Source organism: Ascaphus truei, chromosome 14, assembly GCF_040206685.1.
Source record: "Ascaphus truei isolate aAscTru1 chromosome 14, aAscTru1.hap1, whole genome shotgun sequence".
NCBI lineage: Eukaryota > Metazoa > Chordata > Amphibia > Anura > Ascaphidae > Ascaphus > Ascaphus truei.
The window spans coordinates 49513755-49533638 of record NC_134496.1 but is presented as its reverse complement, the minus strand read 5'-3'; the positions used below and the strand labels follow the sequence as shown (position 1 = coordinate 49533638).

General features: G+C 52.8%; 1 protein-coding gene across 1 annotated transcript in view; it reads right to left on the bottom strand.

The window, feature by feature from the left end:
* Positions 1-2249: 2249 nt before the first annotated feature.
* CLCN2 (chloride voltage-gated channel 2) overlaps positions 2250-19884 on the bottom strand; it is a 111356-nt gene continuing 93721 nt past the window's right edge. The window contains 9 exon segments of the mRNA XM_075569437.1: positions 2250-4042; positions 4245-4333; positions 5357-5384; positions 5386-5450; positions 5453-5462; positions 5557-5596; positions 7928-7990; positions 8442-8478; positions 8685-8689. Of these exon segments, the coding sequence (XP_075425552.1) occupies positions 3848-4042; positions 4245-4333; positions 5357-5384; positions 5386-5450; positions 5453-5462; positions 5557-5596; positions 7928-7990; positions 8442-8478; positions 8685-8689 (532 nt within the window). The 3' untranslated portion in view covers positions 2250-3847.

The following is a 19884-nucleotide window of genomic DNA, read 5'->3' as shown; positions in this document are numbered from 1 at the left end:
GGGAGATAGGAGCACACACCGATGATGGGGGAGCACAGATGATGGGGAAGATTGGAAAGCACAGATGATGGGGGAGCACAGATGATGGGGGAGATAGGAAAGCACAGATGATGATTGGGGGAGATAGGAGCACAGATGATGGGGGAGATTGGAGCACAGATGATGGGGGAGATAGGAAAGCACAGATGATGATTGGGGGAGATAGGAGCACAGATGATGGGGGAGATAGGAGCACAGATGATGGGGAAGATTGGAAAGCACAGATGATGGGGGAGCACAGATGATGGGGGAGATAGGAAAGCACAGATGATGATTGGGGGAGATAGGAGCACAGATGATGGGGGAGATTGGAGCACACACCGATGATGGGGAGATGGGGGAGCACAGAAACGGTTAGTAAACTTGTGATATTCCAACTCTGCATCTCCTACAATCCGCGTCCGATCTCAGTGTCGTCTTTCCTCCTCCCGTAGGTCCCTCCTGTGCCTCGCGGTCTCTCCGTGTCACCCTGGTGGCCTCGGTGACACGCTGTGTCACATCATGCTGCGTCACATCACGCCGCGTCACATCACGCCGCGTCACATCACGCCGCGTCACATCACGCCGCGTCACATCACCCTGCGTCACATCACGCCGCGTCACATCACGCCGCGTCACATCACGCCGCGTCACATCACGCCGCGTCACATCACGCCGCGTCACATCACGCCGCACTCACAAATGTAGCATTAAAAATATTTTTTTATTAAATTAATATAAAATTCTCGGGTTGGACACGGTCACACTTCAGTTCAAAGAGCAGGAGACGGGGAGTGACGATTATTGATTTATGGCAGATGGACACTGTCACCGTGGTACTGCTATGTATGTGTGTGTCAGCATGTGTGTGTGTGTGTGTCAGTATGTGTGTTTGTCAGGATGTATGTCTATCAGTGTGTGTGGGAGTATGCGTGTCAGTGTGTATGTATGTATTTGTGTGGGAGTATGTGTGTGTGTCAGTATGTGTGTTTGTCAGGATGTATGTCTATCAGTGTGTGTGGGAGTATGCGTGTCAGTGTGTATGTATGTATTTGTGTGGGAGTATGTGTTTGTCAGGATGTATGTCTATCAGTGTGTGTGGGAGGATGTATGTCTATCAGTGTGTGGGAGTATGCGTGTCAGTATGTAGGTATGTGTGTGTGTGGGAGTATGTATGTCTATCAGTATGTGTGTGTGTGTGTCAGTATGTGTGTTTGTCAGGATGTATGTCTATCAGTGTGTGTGGGAGGATGTATGTCTATCAGTGTGTGGGAGTATGCGTGTCAGTATGTAGGTATGTGTGTGTGTGGGAGTATGTATGTCTATCAGTATGTGTGTGTGTGTGTCAGTATGTGTGTTTGTCAGGATGTATGTCTATCAGTGTGTGTGGGAGGATGTATGTCTATCAGTGTGTGGGAGTATGCGTGTCAGTATGTAGGTATGTGTGTGTGTGGGAGTATGTATGTCTATCAGTATGTGTGTGTGTGCGTCAGTATGTGTGTTTGTCAGGATGTATGTCTATCAGTGTGTGTGGGAGGATGTATGTCTATCAGTGTGTGGGAGTATGAGTGTCAGTGTGTATGTATGTATGTGTGTGGGAGTATGTATGTCTATCAGTGTGTGGGAGTATGCGTGTCAGTATGTATGTATGTGTGTGGGAGTATGTATGTCTATCAGCATGTGTGTGTGTGTGTCAGTATGTGTGTTTGTCAGGATGTATGTCTATCAGTGTGTGTGGGAGTATGCGCGTCAGTGTGTATGTGTGTGTGTGTGTGGGAGTATGTATGTCTATCAGTGTGTGGGAGTATGCGTGTCAGTATGTATGTATGTATGTGTGTGTGTGGGAGTATGTATGTCTATCAGTATGTGTGTGTGTGTCAGTATGCGTGTTTGTCAGGATGTATGTCTATCAGTGTGTGTGGGAGTATGCGTGTCAGTGTGTATGTATGTGTGTGGGAGTATGTATGTCTATCAGTATGTGTGTATGTCAGTATGAAGATACAAGCTGTAGGAACCAGCGCACTGCTGCGTAGGACAAAAAGTCTGTGCTAGACAAAAAAGCTGTCACAAACAGTTTAATGAAACATCCACATGATGTATAGCAGGTACAACAAACTCTCACGCGTTTCGCATTACAAGCGCTTTGTCAAACAGTACCTGCTATACATCACGCGGATGTTTCATTAAACTGTTTGTGACAGCTTTTTTGTCTAGCTCGGACTTTTTGTCCTACGCAGCAGTGCGCTGGTTCCTACAGCTTGTTAGCTGGAGATCTTAGTTTGCTATTTACAACGGGAAGCACGCCACAGGAGTCTCTTCATCACTTGGGTCATGTGAGTAAATGCTAAATGTTTTTTGCCAATGGGTTGCTGAACAACACCCGCTTCTTCATAAATGTACACGTTTTTATAACAGCGCTCGGCACCACGCTCATCCCGGATGTTCAGTTGGGACACGGTTGGTTTGAGGTTTCCTATACCTCCGCACGCCTATATCCCTGCCTGCTGTACCCCGAGAGTGTAGTGTTTGTAATATGAGTGGATATGTATCTGTTTACACCTGGCAAGCTCTCACACACGGACCCAATCATTTAATACACTCCCAAAGGGACGTGTTACTAAGGACTTGTGTTTTCAATTTACTATTCACTGGATCACATTAACCCCTGGAGCGCTATATTGTTGGGATTGACTTCCCAGGTTTGACAAATGTGTCAGTAGGAGTATGCGCGTGTCAGTAGGAGTATGCGCGTGTCAGTAGGAGTATGCGCGTGTCAGTAGGAGTATGCGCGTGTCAGTAGGAGTATGCGCGTGTCAGTAGGAGTATGCGCGTGTCAGTATGAGTATGCGCGTGTCAGTATGAGAATGCGCGTGTCAGTATGAGAATGCGCGTGTCAGTATGAGTATGTGCGTGTCAGTATGAGTATGTGCGTGTCAGTATGAGTATGTGCGTGTCAGTATGAGTATGTGTGTCAGTATGAGTATGTGCGTGTCAGTATGAGTATGTGCGTGTCAGTATGAGTATGTGCGTGTCAGTATGAGTATGTGCGTGTCAGTATGAGTATGTGTGTCAGTAGGAGTATGTGCGTGTCAGTAGGAGTATGCGCGTGTCAGTAGGAGTATGCGCGTGTCAGTATGAGTATGCGCGTGTCAGTATGAGAATGTGCGTGTCAGTATGAGTATGTGCGTGTCAGTATGAGTATGTGCGTGTCAGTATGAGTATGTGCGTGTCAGTATGAGTATGTGTGTCAGTATGAGTATGTGTGTCAGTATGAGTATGTGCGTGTCAGTATGAGTATGTGCGTGTCAGTATGAGTATGTGCGTGTCAGTATGAGTATGTGCGTGTCAGTATGAGTATGTGTATCAGTGGCTGACCACACGTGTCCCATGTCAGTGGCTGACCACACGTGTCCCATGTCAGTGGCTGACCACACGTGTCCCAGGTCAGTGGCTGACCACACGTGTCCCAGGTCAGTGGCTGACCACACGTGTCCCATGTCAGTGGCTGACCACACGTGTCCCATGTCAGCGCACCGCCCCATTATTCCTCCGCTCACATTTCCATCACAAGCTGTGAGTTCATTTCGATATAAAGCAATAAGGCACCTCTGGCACGGGGAGGATGGGGGCCCAGCCAGCACCATGTCCTGATACCCCACCTTCTGCCCCGGGGTGGGGGGGACACAACGACAAACACTGGAATGTTCTGTGTGATATCGGGTGGTCACCGCGTGGCAGGGTGATGGGGCGTCCTCACCCATGTAAGGGGGGGTTATCTCTGGGGGGGTCCCAGCTGATTACGGGGGGTGCTGAGGTCCGGGAGTCTCCGTCACTGACACTTGTCATCACTGTCGGACGGACTGGACTCTTGGGGGATCAAGTGTCGCCCGCTCCTCCCCCACAGTTTGTGTATCTCGGTGGTCTCTGTCTCGCTGCCGCTCGTAGCGCTGTCCCTGAAGCTGGCCAGGGGGGGCCGCACCTTCGCCCCTTTCACTGTCACCGAGCCCTCGATGGCCTTACGGAGCTGGATGTACACAGATAGATATATAGATATAGTTAGACATGTCCGATGCGCAGATATATAAATATATACGTGTGCCGTACGCCGATATATAAATATATATGTGTCCCGTACGCAGATATATAAATATATACGTGTCCGTACGCAGATATATAAATATATATACACACACACACACACAAACACTTCCCAAGGGGCCTCTAACCTCTTTCAGGGTAACCATCCCAATGAGGCGTCCTATACTGGTAACATACGCGTGATCCATTCCCAGTAGAGAGAAGACTGTGTGAGTCTGAGGAGGAGAGGAGAGGTGTGAGGGAGGGGAGAGAGGTGTGAGGGAGGGGAAAGGTGTGAGGGAGTGGATAGGGGGAAAGGGGGAGTGGTGTGACGGAGGGAATAGGGGGAGAGGTGTGAGGGAGGGGATAGGGGGAGAGGTGTGATGGAGGGGATAGAGGGAGAGGGGGAGAGGTGTGAGGTATGATAGGGGGAGAGGTGTGAGGGAGGGGAGAGGTGTGAGGGGGAGAGGAGAGGTGTGAGGGCGGGGGAGAGGAGAGGTGTGAGGGAGGGGGGCGGGGGAGAGGTGTGTGAGGGTGGGGGGCGGGGGAGAGGTGTGGGGGAGAGATGTGAGGGGGTGGGGCGAGGGAGGGGAGAGATGTGAGGGAGGGGAGAGTGGGAGAGGAGAGGTGTGAGGGAGGGGGAAGGGGAGAGGTGTGAGGGAGGGGAGTGGGGGAGAGGTGTGAGGGGGGGAGGGGGAGAGGTGTGAGGGGGGGAGGGGGAGAGGTGTGAGGGGGGGAGGGGGAGAGGTGTGAGGGAGGGGAGAGGGGGAGAGGAGAGGTGTGAAGGAGGGGAGAGGGGGAGAGGAGAGGTGTGAGGGAGGGAGGGGGGCCGGGGGAGAGAAGTGTGAGTGAGGGGAGAGTGGGAGAGGAGTGGTGTGAGGGAGGGGAGGGGGAGAGGTGTGAGGGAGGGGAGGGGGAGAGGTGTGAGGGAGGGGAGGGGGAGAGATGTGAGGGAGGGGAGAGGGGGAGAGGAGAGGGTGTGAGGGGCGGGGGGCGGGGGAGAGGAGGTGTGGTGGGAGGGGGGCGGGGGAGAGGAGAGGTGTGAGTGAGGGATAGTGGGAGAGGAGTGGTGTGAGGGGAGGGGGGGGAGAGGTGTGCAGGGAGGGGGGAGAGGGTGTGAGGGAGTGGGGGAGTGTGAGGGGAGTGGGAGAGGTGTGAGGGAGGGGAGGGGGAGAGGTGTGAGGGAGGGGAGAGGGGGAGTGGAGAGGTGTGAGGGAGGGGTGGGGGAGAAGGTGGTGTGTGTGATGTGTAGGTGTGTACTTGTGTAGCGAGGTTCTCTCCACCAGCTGGGAAAGGGGCGGGGTCTATCTTGCAGTTGTTAAAGTTGACTGGGTATACATCCAGCTGAAGCTCTCCCACTCCAGGACCTAATAGAGAAAATACTCAGAAACTCCGCCCACACATGAAACCACACCTCTATAGACCACGCCCCTTTCTTAAGCCCCGCCCTGAGATACTCACCTGTGAATGGGTCATCGTGTCACACCGGCACATCTGCATTCTGCAGACACAAGAGCCAGTGTCTGTCTGTCTGTCTGTCTGTCTGTCTGTCTGTCTATCTATCTATATCTAAACACATGTGCGTGTGTAAGAAATTGCATTTCCCCCTAAAATGATGAATGTGAGTGAGGATTATAAGACAATTGTTGGAAGGATATCTTAGGAAGAAAAGGGAATATGTCTAATTTATTTTGACACTAGAATAATATCATATTGTAAATGTGCGATATAATATGAATAGAATATGGATAGAAAAGAGTCGTTCTGAATTACAATAATAGAATATGGGTATCCTGTTTTTATGCACCGGATTCAAACCTAATTACAATATAATAATTGGAATTCTTACAGCGTGTGTATCTGTATGTGTGCTTGTATAATCTGTGTGTGCATGTGTGTATCTGTATGTATGCTTGTGTATATCTGTATGTGTGCATGTGTGTATCTGTATGTGTGCATGTATGCATGTGTGTATCTGTATGTGTGCATGTGTGTATCTGTGTGTGCTTGTGTAATCTGCGTGTGCATGTGTGTATCTATATGTGCATTTGTGTAATCTGTGTGTGCATGTGTGTATCTGTATGTGTGTTTGTGTAATCTTTGTGTGCATTTGTGCATCTGTATGTGTGATGTGTTATTTGTTGTGTGCATGTGTACTTGTGTAATCTGTGTGTGCATGTGTATCTGTATGTGTAATCTGTGTGTGCATGTGTGTATCTGTATATGTGCTTGTGTAATCTGTGTGTGCATGTGTGTATCTGTATTTGTGCTTGTGTAATCTGTGTGTGCATGTGTATCTGTATTTGTGTTATCTGTGTGTGCATGTGTGTATCTGTATGTGAGCTTGTGTAATCAATATGTGCATGTGTGTATCTGTATGTGTGCTTGTGTAATCTATGTATGCATGTGTATCTGTATGTGTGCTTGTGTAATCTGTGTGTGCATGTGTGTATCTGTATGTGTGCTTGTGTAATCTGTGTGTGCATGTGTGTATCTGTTATGTGTGCACCTGTAAGTGTGGCTTGTGTAATCTGTGTGTGCTTGTGTAATCTGTGTGTGCATGTGTGTATCTGTGTGTGTGCTTGTGGTATCTGTGTGTGCATGTGTGTATCTATATGTGTGCTTTTGTAATCTGTATGTGTGCTTGTGTAATCTGTGTGTGCATGTGTGTGTGTATATATGCTTGTGTAATCTGTGTGTGCTTGTGTAATCTGTGTGTGCATGTGTGTATCTGTGTGTGTGCTTGTGTATCTGTGTGTGCATGTGTGTATCTGTATGTGTGCTTGTGTAATGTGTGTGCATGTGTGTGTGTGTATATGTGCTTGTGTAATCTGTGTGTGCATGGGTGTATCTATATACCTACAGCTGCTATTACACGCAGTGTTGTGTAACATCACTATCACACGCAATGTTGTGTAGTATGACGCGCAATATTGTGTAGCATCACAATCACACGCAATGTTGTGACGTGTCCCTATCGCTGTGTGCTCCCATGTACTAACGTGACATTTCTCAATCTTCACCATTGGTGTCAAAAAATGATTTCCCTTTTATTTGGGGTCAAGGAAATGGCCGCCGCTGGGCGGAAAGACGTTCATGATACATACAGTACTATAAAAGAATGTTTCTGCGCAAAAAGGAGAAAATGCGTCACAATCGCCCAACAAGTTCAACCTGGCGTGAACCCTAAAACGCCCGTGTATCTCGCGAGCGCAGAATTAGGGTGCTTTGTATCAACCAACATTTTTGGGGGACAAAGAGATAAAGAGAGTGGGGGAGAGAGCGATTGGGACTGTGAGGGGTTACTCATTACACTGCGATCAATGGGAGTTTCCGTGTAAGTGCCCACATCGGAACTATCAGAGTTTCATGAATAACCCCAGTGAGACAGAGAGAGAAGAAGAGGGAAAAAACGACAGACGGTGAGCAAAGTGCGCGTCAGCGAGGGGGCGAGTGCACGTCAGCGAGGGGATGAGTGCGCGTCAGCGAGGGGATGAGTGCGTGTCAGCGAGGGGATGAGTGAGCGTCAGCGAGGGGATGAGTGCGTGTCAGTGAGGGGATGAGTGCGCGTCAGTGAGGGATGAGTGCGTGTCAGTGAGAGGATGAGTGTGCGTCAGTGAGAGGGATGAGTGTGTCAGTGAGGGGATGAGTGCGTGTCAGCGAGGGGATGAGTGCACGTCAGTGAGGGGATGAGTGTGTGTCAGTGAGGGGATGAGTGTGCGTCAGTGAGAGGGATGAGTGTGTCAGTGAGGGGATGAGTAAGATCCTTTTGCCCCATGTTGTCAGCGCCCTGTGGATGCCCCAGCACAGTGAGTATAAATGTCACACTTACCCCGGCACACACACGCGTCCGTTTGGTTTTACACTTTGGAGCAGACTTGGAATTCCCGGGCGACTTTAGTGTTAGTAACAACGTGAAACGAGAGAGGGGGGAGGGGGCTGAACTGTGAGTAACAAACGTGAAACGAGAGAGGGGGGAGGGGGCTGAACTGTGAGTAACAACGTGAAACGAGAGAGGGGGAGGGGGCTGAACTGTGAGTAACAACGTGAAACGAGAGAGGGGGAGGGGGCTGAACTGTGAGTAACAACGTGAAACAAGAGAGGGGGAGGGGGCTGAACTGTGAGTAACAATGGGAAGGAGTCACGGGCTATAGATTGAGGGGGGCAAGAGAAGGGGGCAAGAGAAGGGGGTGCATTAAAGAGCGGGCGAAAAGGGTGTTAGAGAAAGGGGCAACAGAATGGGTGGGGCATGAAAGGAGGCAATAGGGTGGGGCAGGGGAGGAGGATGTAAGAAAGTAATAGAGGGGCAAGTAATTAAATCCGTGAGGGGTGGGATAGGTTCTGACCTCCGTGGGGTCACTGAAGTCTCTGGCACAGAAGATGCTTTTCAGGGTGGTTCCTGAGTTATCTGCAGAGACGGGGCAATAAACATTACTTACTGCCCCTCCCTATCACAGGGCAATAAACATCACATACTGCCCTCACTGACAGAGGGCAATAAACATCACATACTGCCCTCCCTGTCAGAGGGCAATAAACATTACTTACTGCCCCTCCCTGACAGAGGGCAATAAACATCACTTACTGACCCTCCCTGACAGAGGGCAATAAACATCACATACTGCCCCTCCCTATCAGAGGGCAATAAACATCACATACTGCCCCTCCCTGTCAGAGGGCAATAAACATCACTTACTGCCCCTCCATGTCAAGTACCTGGGTGGAGCTCAGTCATGCTGCTGGGGGGCTGTTTCAGTGACGGCTTGAGGGGCTTCTGGCTCTCTCCTCGAGACGGATAAAACTTGGACTGTTCTGTTGCTATCTGAGGGAGAGTAGGAGAGAGAGGGTGAGTGAGTGTAGGAGAGAGGGTGAGTGAGTGTAGGAGAGAGGGGGTGAGTGTAGGAGCGAGTGGGTGAGTGTAGGAGAGGGTGAGTGTAGGAGAGGGTGAGTATAGGATAGAGAGGGTGAGTGTAGGAGAGAGTGGGTGAGTGTAGGAGAGAGTGGGTGAGTGTAGGAGAGAGTGGGTGAGTGTAGGAGAGTGGGTGAGTGTAGGAGAGAGGGTGAGTGTAGGAGAGAGGGTGAGTGTAGGAGAGAGAGGGTGAGTGTAGGAGAGAGAGGGTGAGTGTAGGAGAGAGAGGGTGAGTGTAAGAGAGGGTGAGTGTAGGAGAGAGTGGGTGAGTATAGGAGAGAGAGGTTGAGTGTAGGAGAGAGAGGGTGACTGTAGGAGAGAGGGTGAGTGTAAGAGAGAGAGGGTGAGTGTAGGAGAGAGTGGGTGAGTGTAGGAGAGAGTGGGTGAGTGTAGGAGAGAGTGGGTGAGTGTAGGAGAGAGAGGGTGAGTGTAGGAGAGAGGGTGAGTGTAGGAGAGAGGGTGAGTGTAGGAGAGAGGGTGAGTGTAGGAGAGAGGGTGAGTGTAGGAGAGAAGGTGAGTGTAGGAGAGAGAGGGTGACTGTAGGGGAGAGAGGGTGACTGTAGGAGAGAGAGGGTGAGTGTAGGAGAGAGAGGGTGAGTGTAGGAGAGAGAGGGTGAGTGTAGGAGAGAGAGGGTGAGTGTAAGAGAGAGTGGGTGAGTGTAGGAGAGTGGGTGAGTGTAGGAGAGTGGGTGAGTGTAGGAGAGAGAGGATGAGTGTAGGAGGGAGAGGGTGAGTGTAGGAGAGAGAGGGTGAGTGTAGGAGAGAGAGGGTGAGTGTAGGAGAGAGTGGGTGAGTGTAGGAGAGAGAGGGTGAGTGTAGGAGAGAGAGAGGGTGAGTGTAGGAGAGAGAGGGTGAGTGTAGGAGAGAGTGGGTGAGTGTAGGAGAGAGAGGGTGAGTGTAAGAGAAAGTGGGTGAGTGTAGGAGAGTGGGTGAGTGTAGGAGAGAGTGGGTGAGTGTAGGAGAGAGAGGGTGAGTGTAGGAGAGAGAGAGGGTGAGTGTAGGAGAGAGAGGGTGAGTGTAGTAGAGAGAGGGTGACTGTAAGAGAGAGGGTGAGTGTAAGAGAGAGGGTGAGTGTAAGAGAGAGGGTGAGTGTAAGAGAGAGGGTGAGTGTAGTAGAGAGAGGGTGAGTGTAAGAGAGAGGGTGAGTGTAAGAGAGAGTGGGTGCATGTAGGAGAGAGGGGGTGAGTGTAAGAGAGAGTGGGTGCGTGTAGGAGAGAGGGGTGAGTGTAGGAGAGAAGGGGTGAGTGTAGGAGAGAGAGGGTGAGTGTAGGAGAGAGGGTGAGTGTAGGAGAGAGGGTGAGTGTAGGAGAGAGGGTGAGTGTAGTAGAGAGAGGGTGAGTGTAAGAGAGAGGGTGAGTGTAAGAGAGAGGGTGAGTGTAGTAGAGAGAGGGTGAGTGTAAGAGAGAGGGTGAGTGTAAGAGAGAGTGGGTGCATGTAGGAGAGGGGGTGAGTGTAAGAGAGAGTGGGTGCGTGTAGGAGAGAGGGGGTGAGTGTAGGAGAGAGGGGGTGAGTGTAGGAGAGAGGGGGTGAGTGTAGGAGAGAGAGGGTGAGTGTAGGGGAGAGAGGGTGAGTGTAAGAGAGAGTGGGTAAGTGAATGTAAGAGAGAGTGGGTGAGTGTAGGAGCGAGTGGGTGAGTGTAGGTGAGGGTGAGTGTAGGAGAGAGAGGGTGAGTGTAGGAGAGAGAGGGTGAGTGTAGGAGAGAGTGGGTGAGTGAAGGAGAGTGGGTGAGTGTAGGAGAGTGGGTGAGAGTAGGAGAGAGAGAGTGAGTGTAGGAGAGAGAGGGTGAGTGTAGGAGAGAGAGGGTGAGTGTAGGAGAGAGAGGGTGAGTGTAGGAGAGAGAGGGTGAGTGTAAGAGAGAGAGGGTGAGTGTAAGAGAGAGAGGGTGAGTGTAGGAGAGAGTGGGTGAGTGTAGGAGAGAGTGGGTGAGTGTAGGAGAGAGTGGGTGAGTGTAGGAGAGAGAGGGTGAGTGTAGGAGAGAGAGGGTGAGTGTAGGAGAGAGAGGGGTGAGTGTAGGAGAGAGAGGGTGAGTGTGAGAGAGTGGATGAGTGTAGGAGAGAGTGGGTGAGTGTAGGAGAGAGGGTGAGTGTAGGAGAGAGAGAGGCTGAGTGTAGGAGAGAGAGGGTGAGTGTAGGAGAGAGTGGGTGAGTGTAGGAGAGAGTGGGTGAGTGTAGGAGAGTGGGTGAGTGTAGGAGAGATAGGGTGACTGTAGGAGAGAGAGGGTGACTGTAGGAGAGAGAGGGTGACTGTAGGAGAGAGAGGGTGACTGTAGGAGAGAGAGGGTGAGTGTAGGAGAGAGAGGGTGAGTGTAAGAGAGAGTGGGTGAGTGTAGGAGAGAGAGGGTGAGTGTAGGAGAGAGAGGGTGAGTGTAGGAGGAGAGGGTGAGTGTAAGAGAGGGTGAGTGTAGGAGAGAGAGAGTGAGTTTAGGAGAGAGAGGGTGAGTGTAGGAGAGAGAGGGTGAGTGTAGGAGAGAGAGGGTGAGTGTAGGAGAGAGAGGGTGAGTGTAGGAGAGAGAGGGTGAGTGTAGGAGAGAGAGGGTGAGTGTAGGAGAGAGAGGGTGAGTGTAGGAGAGAGGGTGAGTGTAGGAGAGAGGGTGAGTGTAGGAGAGAGAGGGTGAGTGTAGGAGAGAGAGAGTGAGTGTAGGAGAGAGAGGGTGAGTGTAGGAGAGAGAGGGTGAGTGTAGGAGAGAGAGGGTGAGTGTAGGAGAGAGAGGGTGAGTGTAGGAGAGAGAGGGTGAGTGTAGGAGAGAGAGGGTGAGTGTAGGAGAGAGAGGGTGAGTGTAGAAGAGAGAGGGTGAGTGTAAGAGAGAGTGGGTGAGTGTAGGAGAGTGGGTGAGTGTAGGAGAGAGAGGATGAGTGTAGGAGGGAGAGGGTGAGTGTAAGAGAGGGTGAGTGTAGGAGAGAGAGGGTGAGTGTAGGAGAGAGAGGGTGAGTGTAGGAGAGAGAGGGTGAGTGTAGGAGAGAGAGGGTGAGTGTAGGAGAGAGAGGGTGAGTGTAGGAGAGAGAGGGTGAGTGTAGGAGAGAGAGGGTGAGTGTAGGAGAGAGAGGGTGAGTGTAGGAGAGAGAGGGTGAGTGTAGGAGAGAGAGGGTGAGTGTAGGAGAGAGAGGGTGAGTGTAGGAGAGAGAGGGTGAGTGTAGGAGAGAGGAGGGTGAGTGTAGGAGAGAGGGTGAGTGTGGGAGAGAGGGTGAGTGTGAGAGAGAGGATGAGTGTAGGAGAGAGTGGGTGACTGTAGGAGAGAGAGGGTGACTGTAGGAGAGAGAGGGTGAGTGTAGGAGAGAGAGGGTGAGTGTAGGAGAGAGTGGGTGAGTGTAGGAGAGAGAGGGTGAGTGTAAGAGAGAGTGGGTGAGTGTAGGAGAGTGGGTGAGTGTAGGAGAGAGAGGGTGAGTGTAGGAGAGAGGGTGAGTGTAGGAGAGAGAGGGTGAGTGTAAGAGCGAGTGGGTGTAAGAGAGAGAGGGTGAGTGTAGGAGAGAGGGTGAGTGTAAGAGAGAGTGGGTGCGTGTAGGAGAGAGGGGGTGAGTGTAAGAAAGAGTGGGTACGTGTAGGAGAGAGGGGGTGAGTGTAGGAGAGAGGGGGTGAGTGTAGGAGAGAGGGGGTGAGTGTAGGAGAGAGGGGGTGAGGTGTAGGAGAGAGAGGGTGAGTGAGTGTAGGAGAGAGTGGGTGAGTGTAGGAGAGAGAGCGTGAGTGTAGGAGAGAGCGTGAGTGTAGGAGAGAGAGCGTAAGTGTAGGAGAGAGAGCGTGAGTGTAGGAGAGAGAGGGTGAGTGTAGGAGAGAGAGGGTGAGTGTAGGAGAGAGAGCGTGAGTGTAGGAGGGAAAGCGTGAGTGTAGGAGAGAGAGGGTGAGTGTAGGAGAGAGGGTGAGTGTAGGAGAGAGGGTGAGTGTAGGAGAGAGGGTGAGTGTAGTAGAGAGAGGGTGAGTGTAAGAGAGAGGGTGAGTGTAAGAGAGAGGGTGAGGGTAGTAGAGAGAGGGTGAGTGTAAGAGAGAGGGTGAGTGTAAGAGAGAGGGTGAGTGTAGTAGAGAGAGGGTGAGTGTAAGAGAGAGGGTGAGTGTAAGAGAGAGTGGGTGCATGTAGGAGAGAGGGTGAGTGTGGGAGAGAGGGTGAGTGTGAGAGAGAGGATGAGTGTAGGAGAGAGTGGGTGAGTGTAGGAGAGAGTGGGTGAGTGTAGGAGAGTGGGTGAGTGTAGGAGAGAGTGGGTGAGTGTAGGAGAGAGAGAGGGTGAGTGTAGGAGAGAGAGGGTGAGTGTAGAAGAGAGAGGGTGAGTGTAAGAGAGAGTGGGTGAGTGTAGGAGAGTGGGTGAGTGTAGGAGAGAGAGGATGAGTGTAGGAGGGAGAGGGTGAGTGTAAGAGAGGGTGAGTGTAGGAGAGAGAGGGTGAGTGTAGGAGAGAGAGGGTGAGTGTAGGAGAGAGAGGGTGAGTGTAGGAGAGAGAGGGTGAGTGTAGGAGAGAGGAGGGTGAGTGTAGGAGAGAGAGGGTGAGTGTAGGAGAGAGGGTGAGTGTAGGAGAGAGGGTGAGTGTGGGAGAGAGAGGGTGAGTGTGGGAGAGAGAGGGTGAGTGTGGGAGAGAGGTGAGTGTGAGAGAGAGGATGAGTGTAGGAGAGAGTGGGTGACTGTAGGAGAGAGAGGGTGACTGTAGGAGAGAGAGTGTGAGTGTAGAGAGAGGGTGAGTGTAAGAGAGAGTGGGTGAGTGTAGGAGAGTGGGTGAGTGTAGGAGAGAGAGGGTGAGTGTAGGAGAGAGGGTGAGTGTAGGAGAGAGAGGGTGAGTGTAGAGCGAGTGGGGTGTAAGAGAGAGAGGGGTGCGTGTAGGAGAGAGGGTGAGTGTAAGAAGAGTGGGTGCGTGTAGGAGAGAGGGGTGAGTGTAAGAAAGAGTGGGTGCGTGTAGGAGAGAGGGGGTGAGTGTAGAGAGAGGGGTGTGTAGGCAGAGAGGGGGTGAGTGTAGGAGAGAGGGGGTGAGTGTAGGAGAGAGGGGGTGAGTGTAGGAGAGAGAGGGTGAGTGAGTGTAGGAGAGAGGGTGAGTGTAAGAGAAAGAGGGTGAGTGTAGGAGAGAGTGGGTGAGTGTAGGAGAGAGTGGGTGAGTGTAGGAGAGAGTGGGTGAGTGTAGGAGAGAGAGCGTGAGTGTAGGAGAGAGCGTGAGTGTAGGAGAGAGAGCGTAAGTGTAGGAGAGAGAGCGTGAGTGTAGGAGAGAGAGGGTGAGTGTAGGAGAGAGAGGGTGAGTGTAGGAGAGAGAGCGTGAGTGTAGGAGGGAAAGCGTGAGTGTAGGAGAGAGAGGGTGAGTGTAGGAGAGAGAGGGTGAGTGTAGGAGAGAGAGGGTGAGTGGAGGAGAGAGGGTGAGTGTAGGAGAGAGGGTGAGTGTAGGAGAGAGGGTGAGTGTAGTAGAGAGAGGGTGAGTGTAAGAGAGAGGGTGAGTGTAAGAGAGAGGGTGAGTGTAGTAGAGAGAGGGTGAGTGTAAGAGAGAGGGTGAGTGTAAGAGAGAGTGGGTGCATGTAGGAGGGTGAGTGTGGGAGAGAGGGTGAGTGTGAGAGAGAGGATGAGTGTAGGAGAGAGTGGGTGAGTGTAGGAGAGAGTGGGTGAGTGTAGGGAGAGTGGGTGAGTGTAGAGAGAGTGGAGAGTGTAGGAGAGAGAGAGGGTGAGTGTAGGAGAGAGAGAGGGTGAGTGTAGGAGAGAGATGGTGAGTGTAGGAGAGAGTGGGTGAGTGTAGGAGAGAGAGGGTGAGTGTAAGAGAGAGTGGGTGAGTGTAGGAGAGTGGGTGAGTGTAGGAGAGAGAGGGTGAGTGTAGGAGAGAGGGTGAGTGTAGGAGAGAGAGGGTGAGTGTAGAGAGAGAGAGTGAGTGTAGGAGAGAGAGGGTGAGTGTAGGAGAGAGAGGGTGAGTGTAGGAGAGAGAGGGTGAGTGTAGGAGAGAGAGGGTGAGTGTAGGAGAGAGAGGGTGAGTGTAGGAGAGAGAGGGTGAGTGTAGGAGAGAGAGGGTGAGTGTAGAAGAGAGAGGGTGAGTGTAAGAGAGAGTGGGTGAGTGTAGGAGAGTGGTGAGTGTAGGAGAGAGAGGATGAGTGTAGGAGGGAGAGGGTGAGTGTAAGAGAGGGTGAGTGTAGGAGAGAGAGGGTGAGTGTAGGAGAGAGAGGGTGAGTGTAGGAGAGAGAGGGTGAGTGTAGGAGAGAGAGGGTGAGTGTAGGAGAGAGAGGGTGAGTGTAGGAGAGAGAGGGTGAGTGTAGGAGAGAGAGGGTGAGTGTAGGAGAGAGAGGGTGAGTGTAGGAGAGAGAGGGTGAGTGTAGGAGAGAGAGGGTGAGTGTAGGAGAGAGGGTGAGTGTGGGAGAGAGAGGGTGAGTGTGGGAGAGAGAGGTTGAGTGTGGAGAGAGGGTGAGTGTGAGAGAGAGGATGAGTGTAGGAGAGAGTGGGTGACTGTAGGAGAGAGAGGGTGACTGTAGGAGAGAGAGGGTGAGTGTAGGAGAGAGAGGGTGAGTGTAGGAGAGAGTGGGTGAGTGTAGGAGAGAGAGGGTGAGTGTAAGAGAGAGTGGGTGAGTGTAGGAGAGTGGGTGAGTGTAGGAGAGAGAGGGTGAGTGTAGGAGAGAGGGTGAGTGTAGGAGAGAGAGGGTGAGTGTAAGAGCGAGTGGGTGTAAGAGAGAGAGGGTGAGTGTAGGAGAGAGGGTGAGTGTAAGAGAGAGTGGGTACGTGTAGGAGAGAGGGGGTGAGTGTAAGAAAGAGTGGGTACGTGTAGAAGAGAGGGGGTGAGTGTAGGAGAGAGGGGGTGAGTGTAGGAGAGAGGGGGTGAGTGTAGGAGAGAGGGGGTGAGTGTAGGAGAGAGAGGGTGAGTGAGTGTAGGAGAGAGGGTGAGTGTAAGAGAAAGAGGGTGAGTGTAGAGAGGAGTGGGTGAGTGTAGGAGAGAGTGGGTGAGTGTAGGAGAGAGAGCGTGAGTGTAGGAGAGAGCGTGAGTGTAGGAGAGAGAGCGTGAGTGTAGGAGAGAGAGGGTGAGTGTAGGAGAGAGAGGGTGAGTGTAGGAGAGAGAGGGTGAGTGTAGGAGAGAGAGCGTGAGTGTAGGAGGGAAAGCGTGAGTGTAGGAGAGAGAGGGTGAGTGGAGGAGAGAGGGTGAGTGTAGGAGAGAGGGTGAGTGTAGGAGAGAGGGTGAGTGTAGTAGAGAGAGGGTGAGTGTAAGAGAGAGGGTGAGTGTAAGAGAGAGGGTGAGTGTAGTAGAGAGAGGGTGAGTGTAAGAGAGAGGGTGAGTGTAAGAGAGAGGGTGAGTGTAGTAGAGAGAGGGTGAGTGTAAGAGAGAGGGTGAGTGTAAGAGAGAGTGGGTGCATGTAGGAGAGAGGGTGAGTGTGGGAGAGAGGGTGAGTGTGAGAGAGAGGATGAGTGTAGGAGAGAGTGGGTGAGTGTAGGAGAGAGTGGGTGAGTGTAGGAGAGTGGGTGAGTGTAGGAGAGAGTGGGTGAGTGTAGGAGAGAGAGAGGGTGAGTGTAGGAGAGAGAGGGTGAGTGTAGAGAGAGAGGGTGAGTGTAAGAGAGAGTGGGTGAGTGTAGGAGAGTGGTGAGTGTAGGAGAGAGAGGATGAGTGTAGGAGGGAGAGGGTGAGTGTAAGAGAGGGTGAGTGTAGGAGAGAGGGGTGAGTGTAGGAGAGAGAGGGTGAGTGTAGGAGAGAGAGGGTGAGTGTAGGAGAGAGAGGGTGAGTGTAGGAGAGAGAGGGTGAGTGTAGGAGAGAGAGGGTGAGTGTAGGAGAGAGGGTGAGTGTGGGAGAGAGAGGGTGAGTGTGGGAGAGAGAGGGTGAGTGTGGGAGAGAGGGTGAGTGTGAGAGAGAGGATGAGTGTAGGAGAGAGTGGGTGACTGTAGGAGAGAGAGGGTGACTGTAGGAGAGAGAGGGTGAGTGTAGGAGAGAGAGGGTGAGTGTAAGAGAGAGTGGGTGAGTGTAGGAGAGTGGGTGAGTGTAGGAGAGAGAGGGTGAGTGTAGGAGAGAGGGTGAGTGTAGGAGAGAGAGGGTGAGTGTAAGAGCGAGTAGGTGTAAGAGAGAGAGGGTGAGTGTAGGAGAGAGGGTGAGTGTAAGAGAGAGTGGGTGCGTGTAGGAGAGAGGGGGTGAGTGTAAGAAAGAGTGGGTGCGTGTAGGAGAGAGGGGGTGAGTGTAGGAGAGAGGGGGTGAGTGTAGGAGAGAGGGGGTGAGTGTAGGAGAGAGGGGGTGAGTGTAGGAGAGAGAGGGTGAGTGAGTGTAGGAGAGAGGGTGAGTGTAAGAGAAAGAGGGTGAGTGTAGGAGAGAGTGGGTGAGTGTAGGAGAGAGTGGGTGAGTGTAGGAGAGAGAGCGTGAGTGTAGGAGAGAGCGTGAGTGTAGGAGAGAGAGCGTAAGTGTAGGAGAGAGAGCGTGAGTGTAGGAGAGAGAGGTGAGTGTAGGAGAGAGAGGTGAGTGTAGGAGAGAGAGCGTGAGTGTAGGAGGGAAAGCGTGAGTGTAGGAGAGAGAGGGTGAGTGTAGGAGAGAGAGGGTGAGTGTAGGAGAGAGAGGGTGAGTGTAGGAGAGAGAGGGTGAGTGGAGGAGAGAGGGTGAGTGTAGGAGAGAGGGTGAGTGTAGGAGAGAGGGTGAGTGTAGTAGAGAGAGGGTGAGTGTAAGAGAGAGGGTGAGTGTAAGAGAGAGGGTGAGTGTAGTAGAGAGAGGGTGAGTGTAAGAGAGAGGGTGAGTGTAAGAGAGAGTGGGTGCATGTAGGAGGGTGAGTGTGGGAGAGAGGGTGAGTGTGAGAGAGAGGATGAGTGTAGGAGAGAGTGGGTGAGTGTAGGAGAGAGTGGGTGAGTGTAGGAGAGTGGGTGAGTGTAGGAGAGTGGGTGAGTGTAGGAGAGAGTGGGTGAGTGTAGGAGAGAGAGAGGGTGAGTGTAGGAGAGAGAGAGGGTGAGTGTAGGAGAGAGATGGTGAGTGTAGGAGAGAGTGGGTGAGTGTAGGAGAGAGAGGGTGAGTGTAAGAGAGAGTGGGTGAGTGTAGGAGAGTGGTGAGTGTAGGAGAGAGAGGGTGAGTGTAGGAGAGAGAGGGTGAGTGTAGGAGAGAGAGGGTGAGTGTAGGAGAGAGTGGGTGAGTGTAGGAGAGAGAGGGTGAGTGTAGGAGAGAGTGTGAGTGTAGGAGAGAGTGGGTGAGTGTAAGAGAGAGTGGGTGCGTGTAGGAGAGAGAGGGTGAGTGTAGGAGAGTGGGTGAGTGTAGGAGAGAGAGGATGAGTGTAGGAGAGAGAGGGTGAGTGTAAGAGAGGGTGAGTGTAGGAGAGAGAGGGTGAGTGTAGGAGAGAGAGGTGAGTGTAGGAGAGAGAGGGTGAGTGTAGGAGAGAGTGTGAGTGTAGGAGAGAGTGGGTGAGTGTAGGAGAGAGTGGGTGCGTGTAGGAGAGAGAGGGTGAGTGTAGGAGAGAGAGGGTGAGTGTAGGAGAGAGAGGGTGAGTGTAGGAGAGAGAGGGTGAGTGTAGGAGAGAGAGGGTGAGTGTAGGAGAGAGAGGGTGAGTGTAGGAGAGAGAGGATGAGTGTAGGAGAGAGGGTGAGTGTAGGAGAGAGAGGGTGAGTGTGGGAGAGAGAGGGTGAGTATGGGAGAGAGGGTGAGTGTGGGAGAGAGGGTGAGTGTAGGAGAGAGGTGGGTGAGTGTAGGAGAGTGGGTGAGTGTAGGAGAGAGTGGGTGAGTGTAGGAGAGAGAGAGGGGTGAGTGTAGGAGAGAGAGAGGGTGAGTGTAGGAGAGAGATGGTGAGTGTAGGAGAGAGTGGGTGAGTGTAGGAGAGAGTGGGTGAGTGGAAGAGAGAGTGGGTGAGTGTAGGAGAGTGGGTGAGTGTAGGAGAGAGAGGGTGAGTGTAGGAGAGAGAGGGTGAGTGTAGGAGAGAGAGGGTGAGTGTGGAGAGAGTGGGTGAGTGTAGGTGAGAGAGGGTGAGTGTAGGAGAGAGTGTGAGTGTAGGAGAGAGTGGGTGAGTGTATGAGAGAGTGGGTGAGGGTTGGAGTGTGAGGGTGAGTGTAGGAGAGAGTGGGTGAGTGTAGGAGAGTGAGGGGGAGTGAGGTGTGAGAGGTGAGGTAGGAGAGTGAGGGTGTGGGTAGTGAGAGAGGGTGAGGTAGGAGAGAGAGGGTGAGTGTAGGGAGAGAGAGGGGAGTGGAGTGTGGGAGAGGGGTGAGTGTGGGAGTGGTGTAGGGAGAGAGAGGGTGAGTGTGGTGAGAGTGGGTGAGGGTAGGAGAGAGGGTGAGTGTAGGAGAGAGGGAGTGTGTGGAGAGGTGGGTGGTGTTGGTGAGAGGTGGTGGAGGTGAGTGGGGAGTGGGGAGAGTGAGGGGGAGGGGTGAGAGGTGTGAGGGAGTGTGGGGGAGGGTGAGAGTGGAGGAGGGTGTAGGTGAGAGTGGGGAGGGGAGGTGAGTGAGGGGACGGGTGGAGAGAGAGGGTGAGTGTAGAGAGTGAGGTGGGTGTGTGTGGGGAGTGGAGGTGAGTGAGGGGGAGGGAGGTGAGTGTGGGGTGGGGTGAGTGTGGGGGGAGGTGTGGGAGTGGGTGTGTGTTGGAGTGAGGGGTGGTGTGTGAGGGGGAGGGTAGTGAGTGGAGGGGGGGGTAGTGAGAGAGGGGTGAGGGTAGGAGAGTGTGGGGGAGGTGTAGTGAGAGGGGGGGTGGGTGTGAGGGGGGGTGGGGTAGGAGAGTGGGGGGAGGGGTGGTGTGAGGAGGAGGGGGTGAGTGTGGGAGAGGGGTGAGTGTGGAGGGGAGGGGTGGTGTGAGTGGAGGGGAGGGTGTGTAGAGAGGAGGGTGAGGTGTAGAGAGGGGGAGGGGTGAGTGTGAGGGGTGGTGTGAGTGTAGTGTGTGAGGGTGGGGTAGGTGAGAGAGCGATTGGGGTGGAGGTTGTGGTGCTGTGGGGAGGTGGTGAGTGGGTGAGGGTAGGAGAGAGAGCGGAGTGGGAGTGAGAGTGAAGCGAGTGGGGTGGTGTGTGTGAGGGTGGGGTG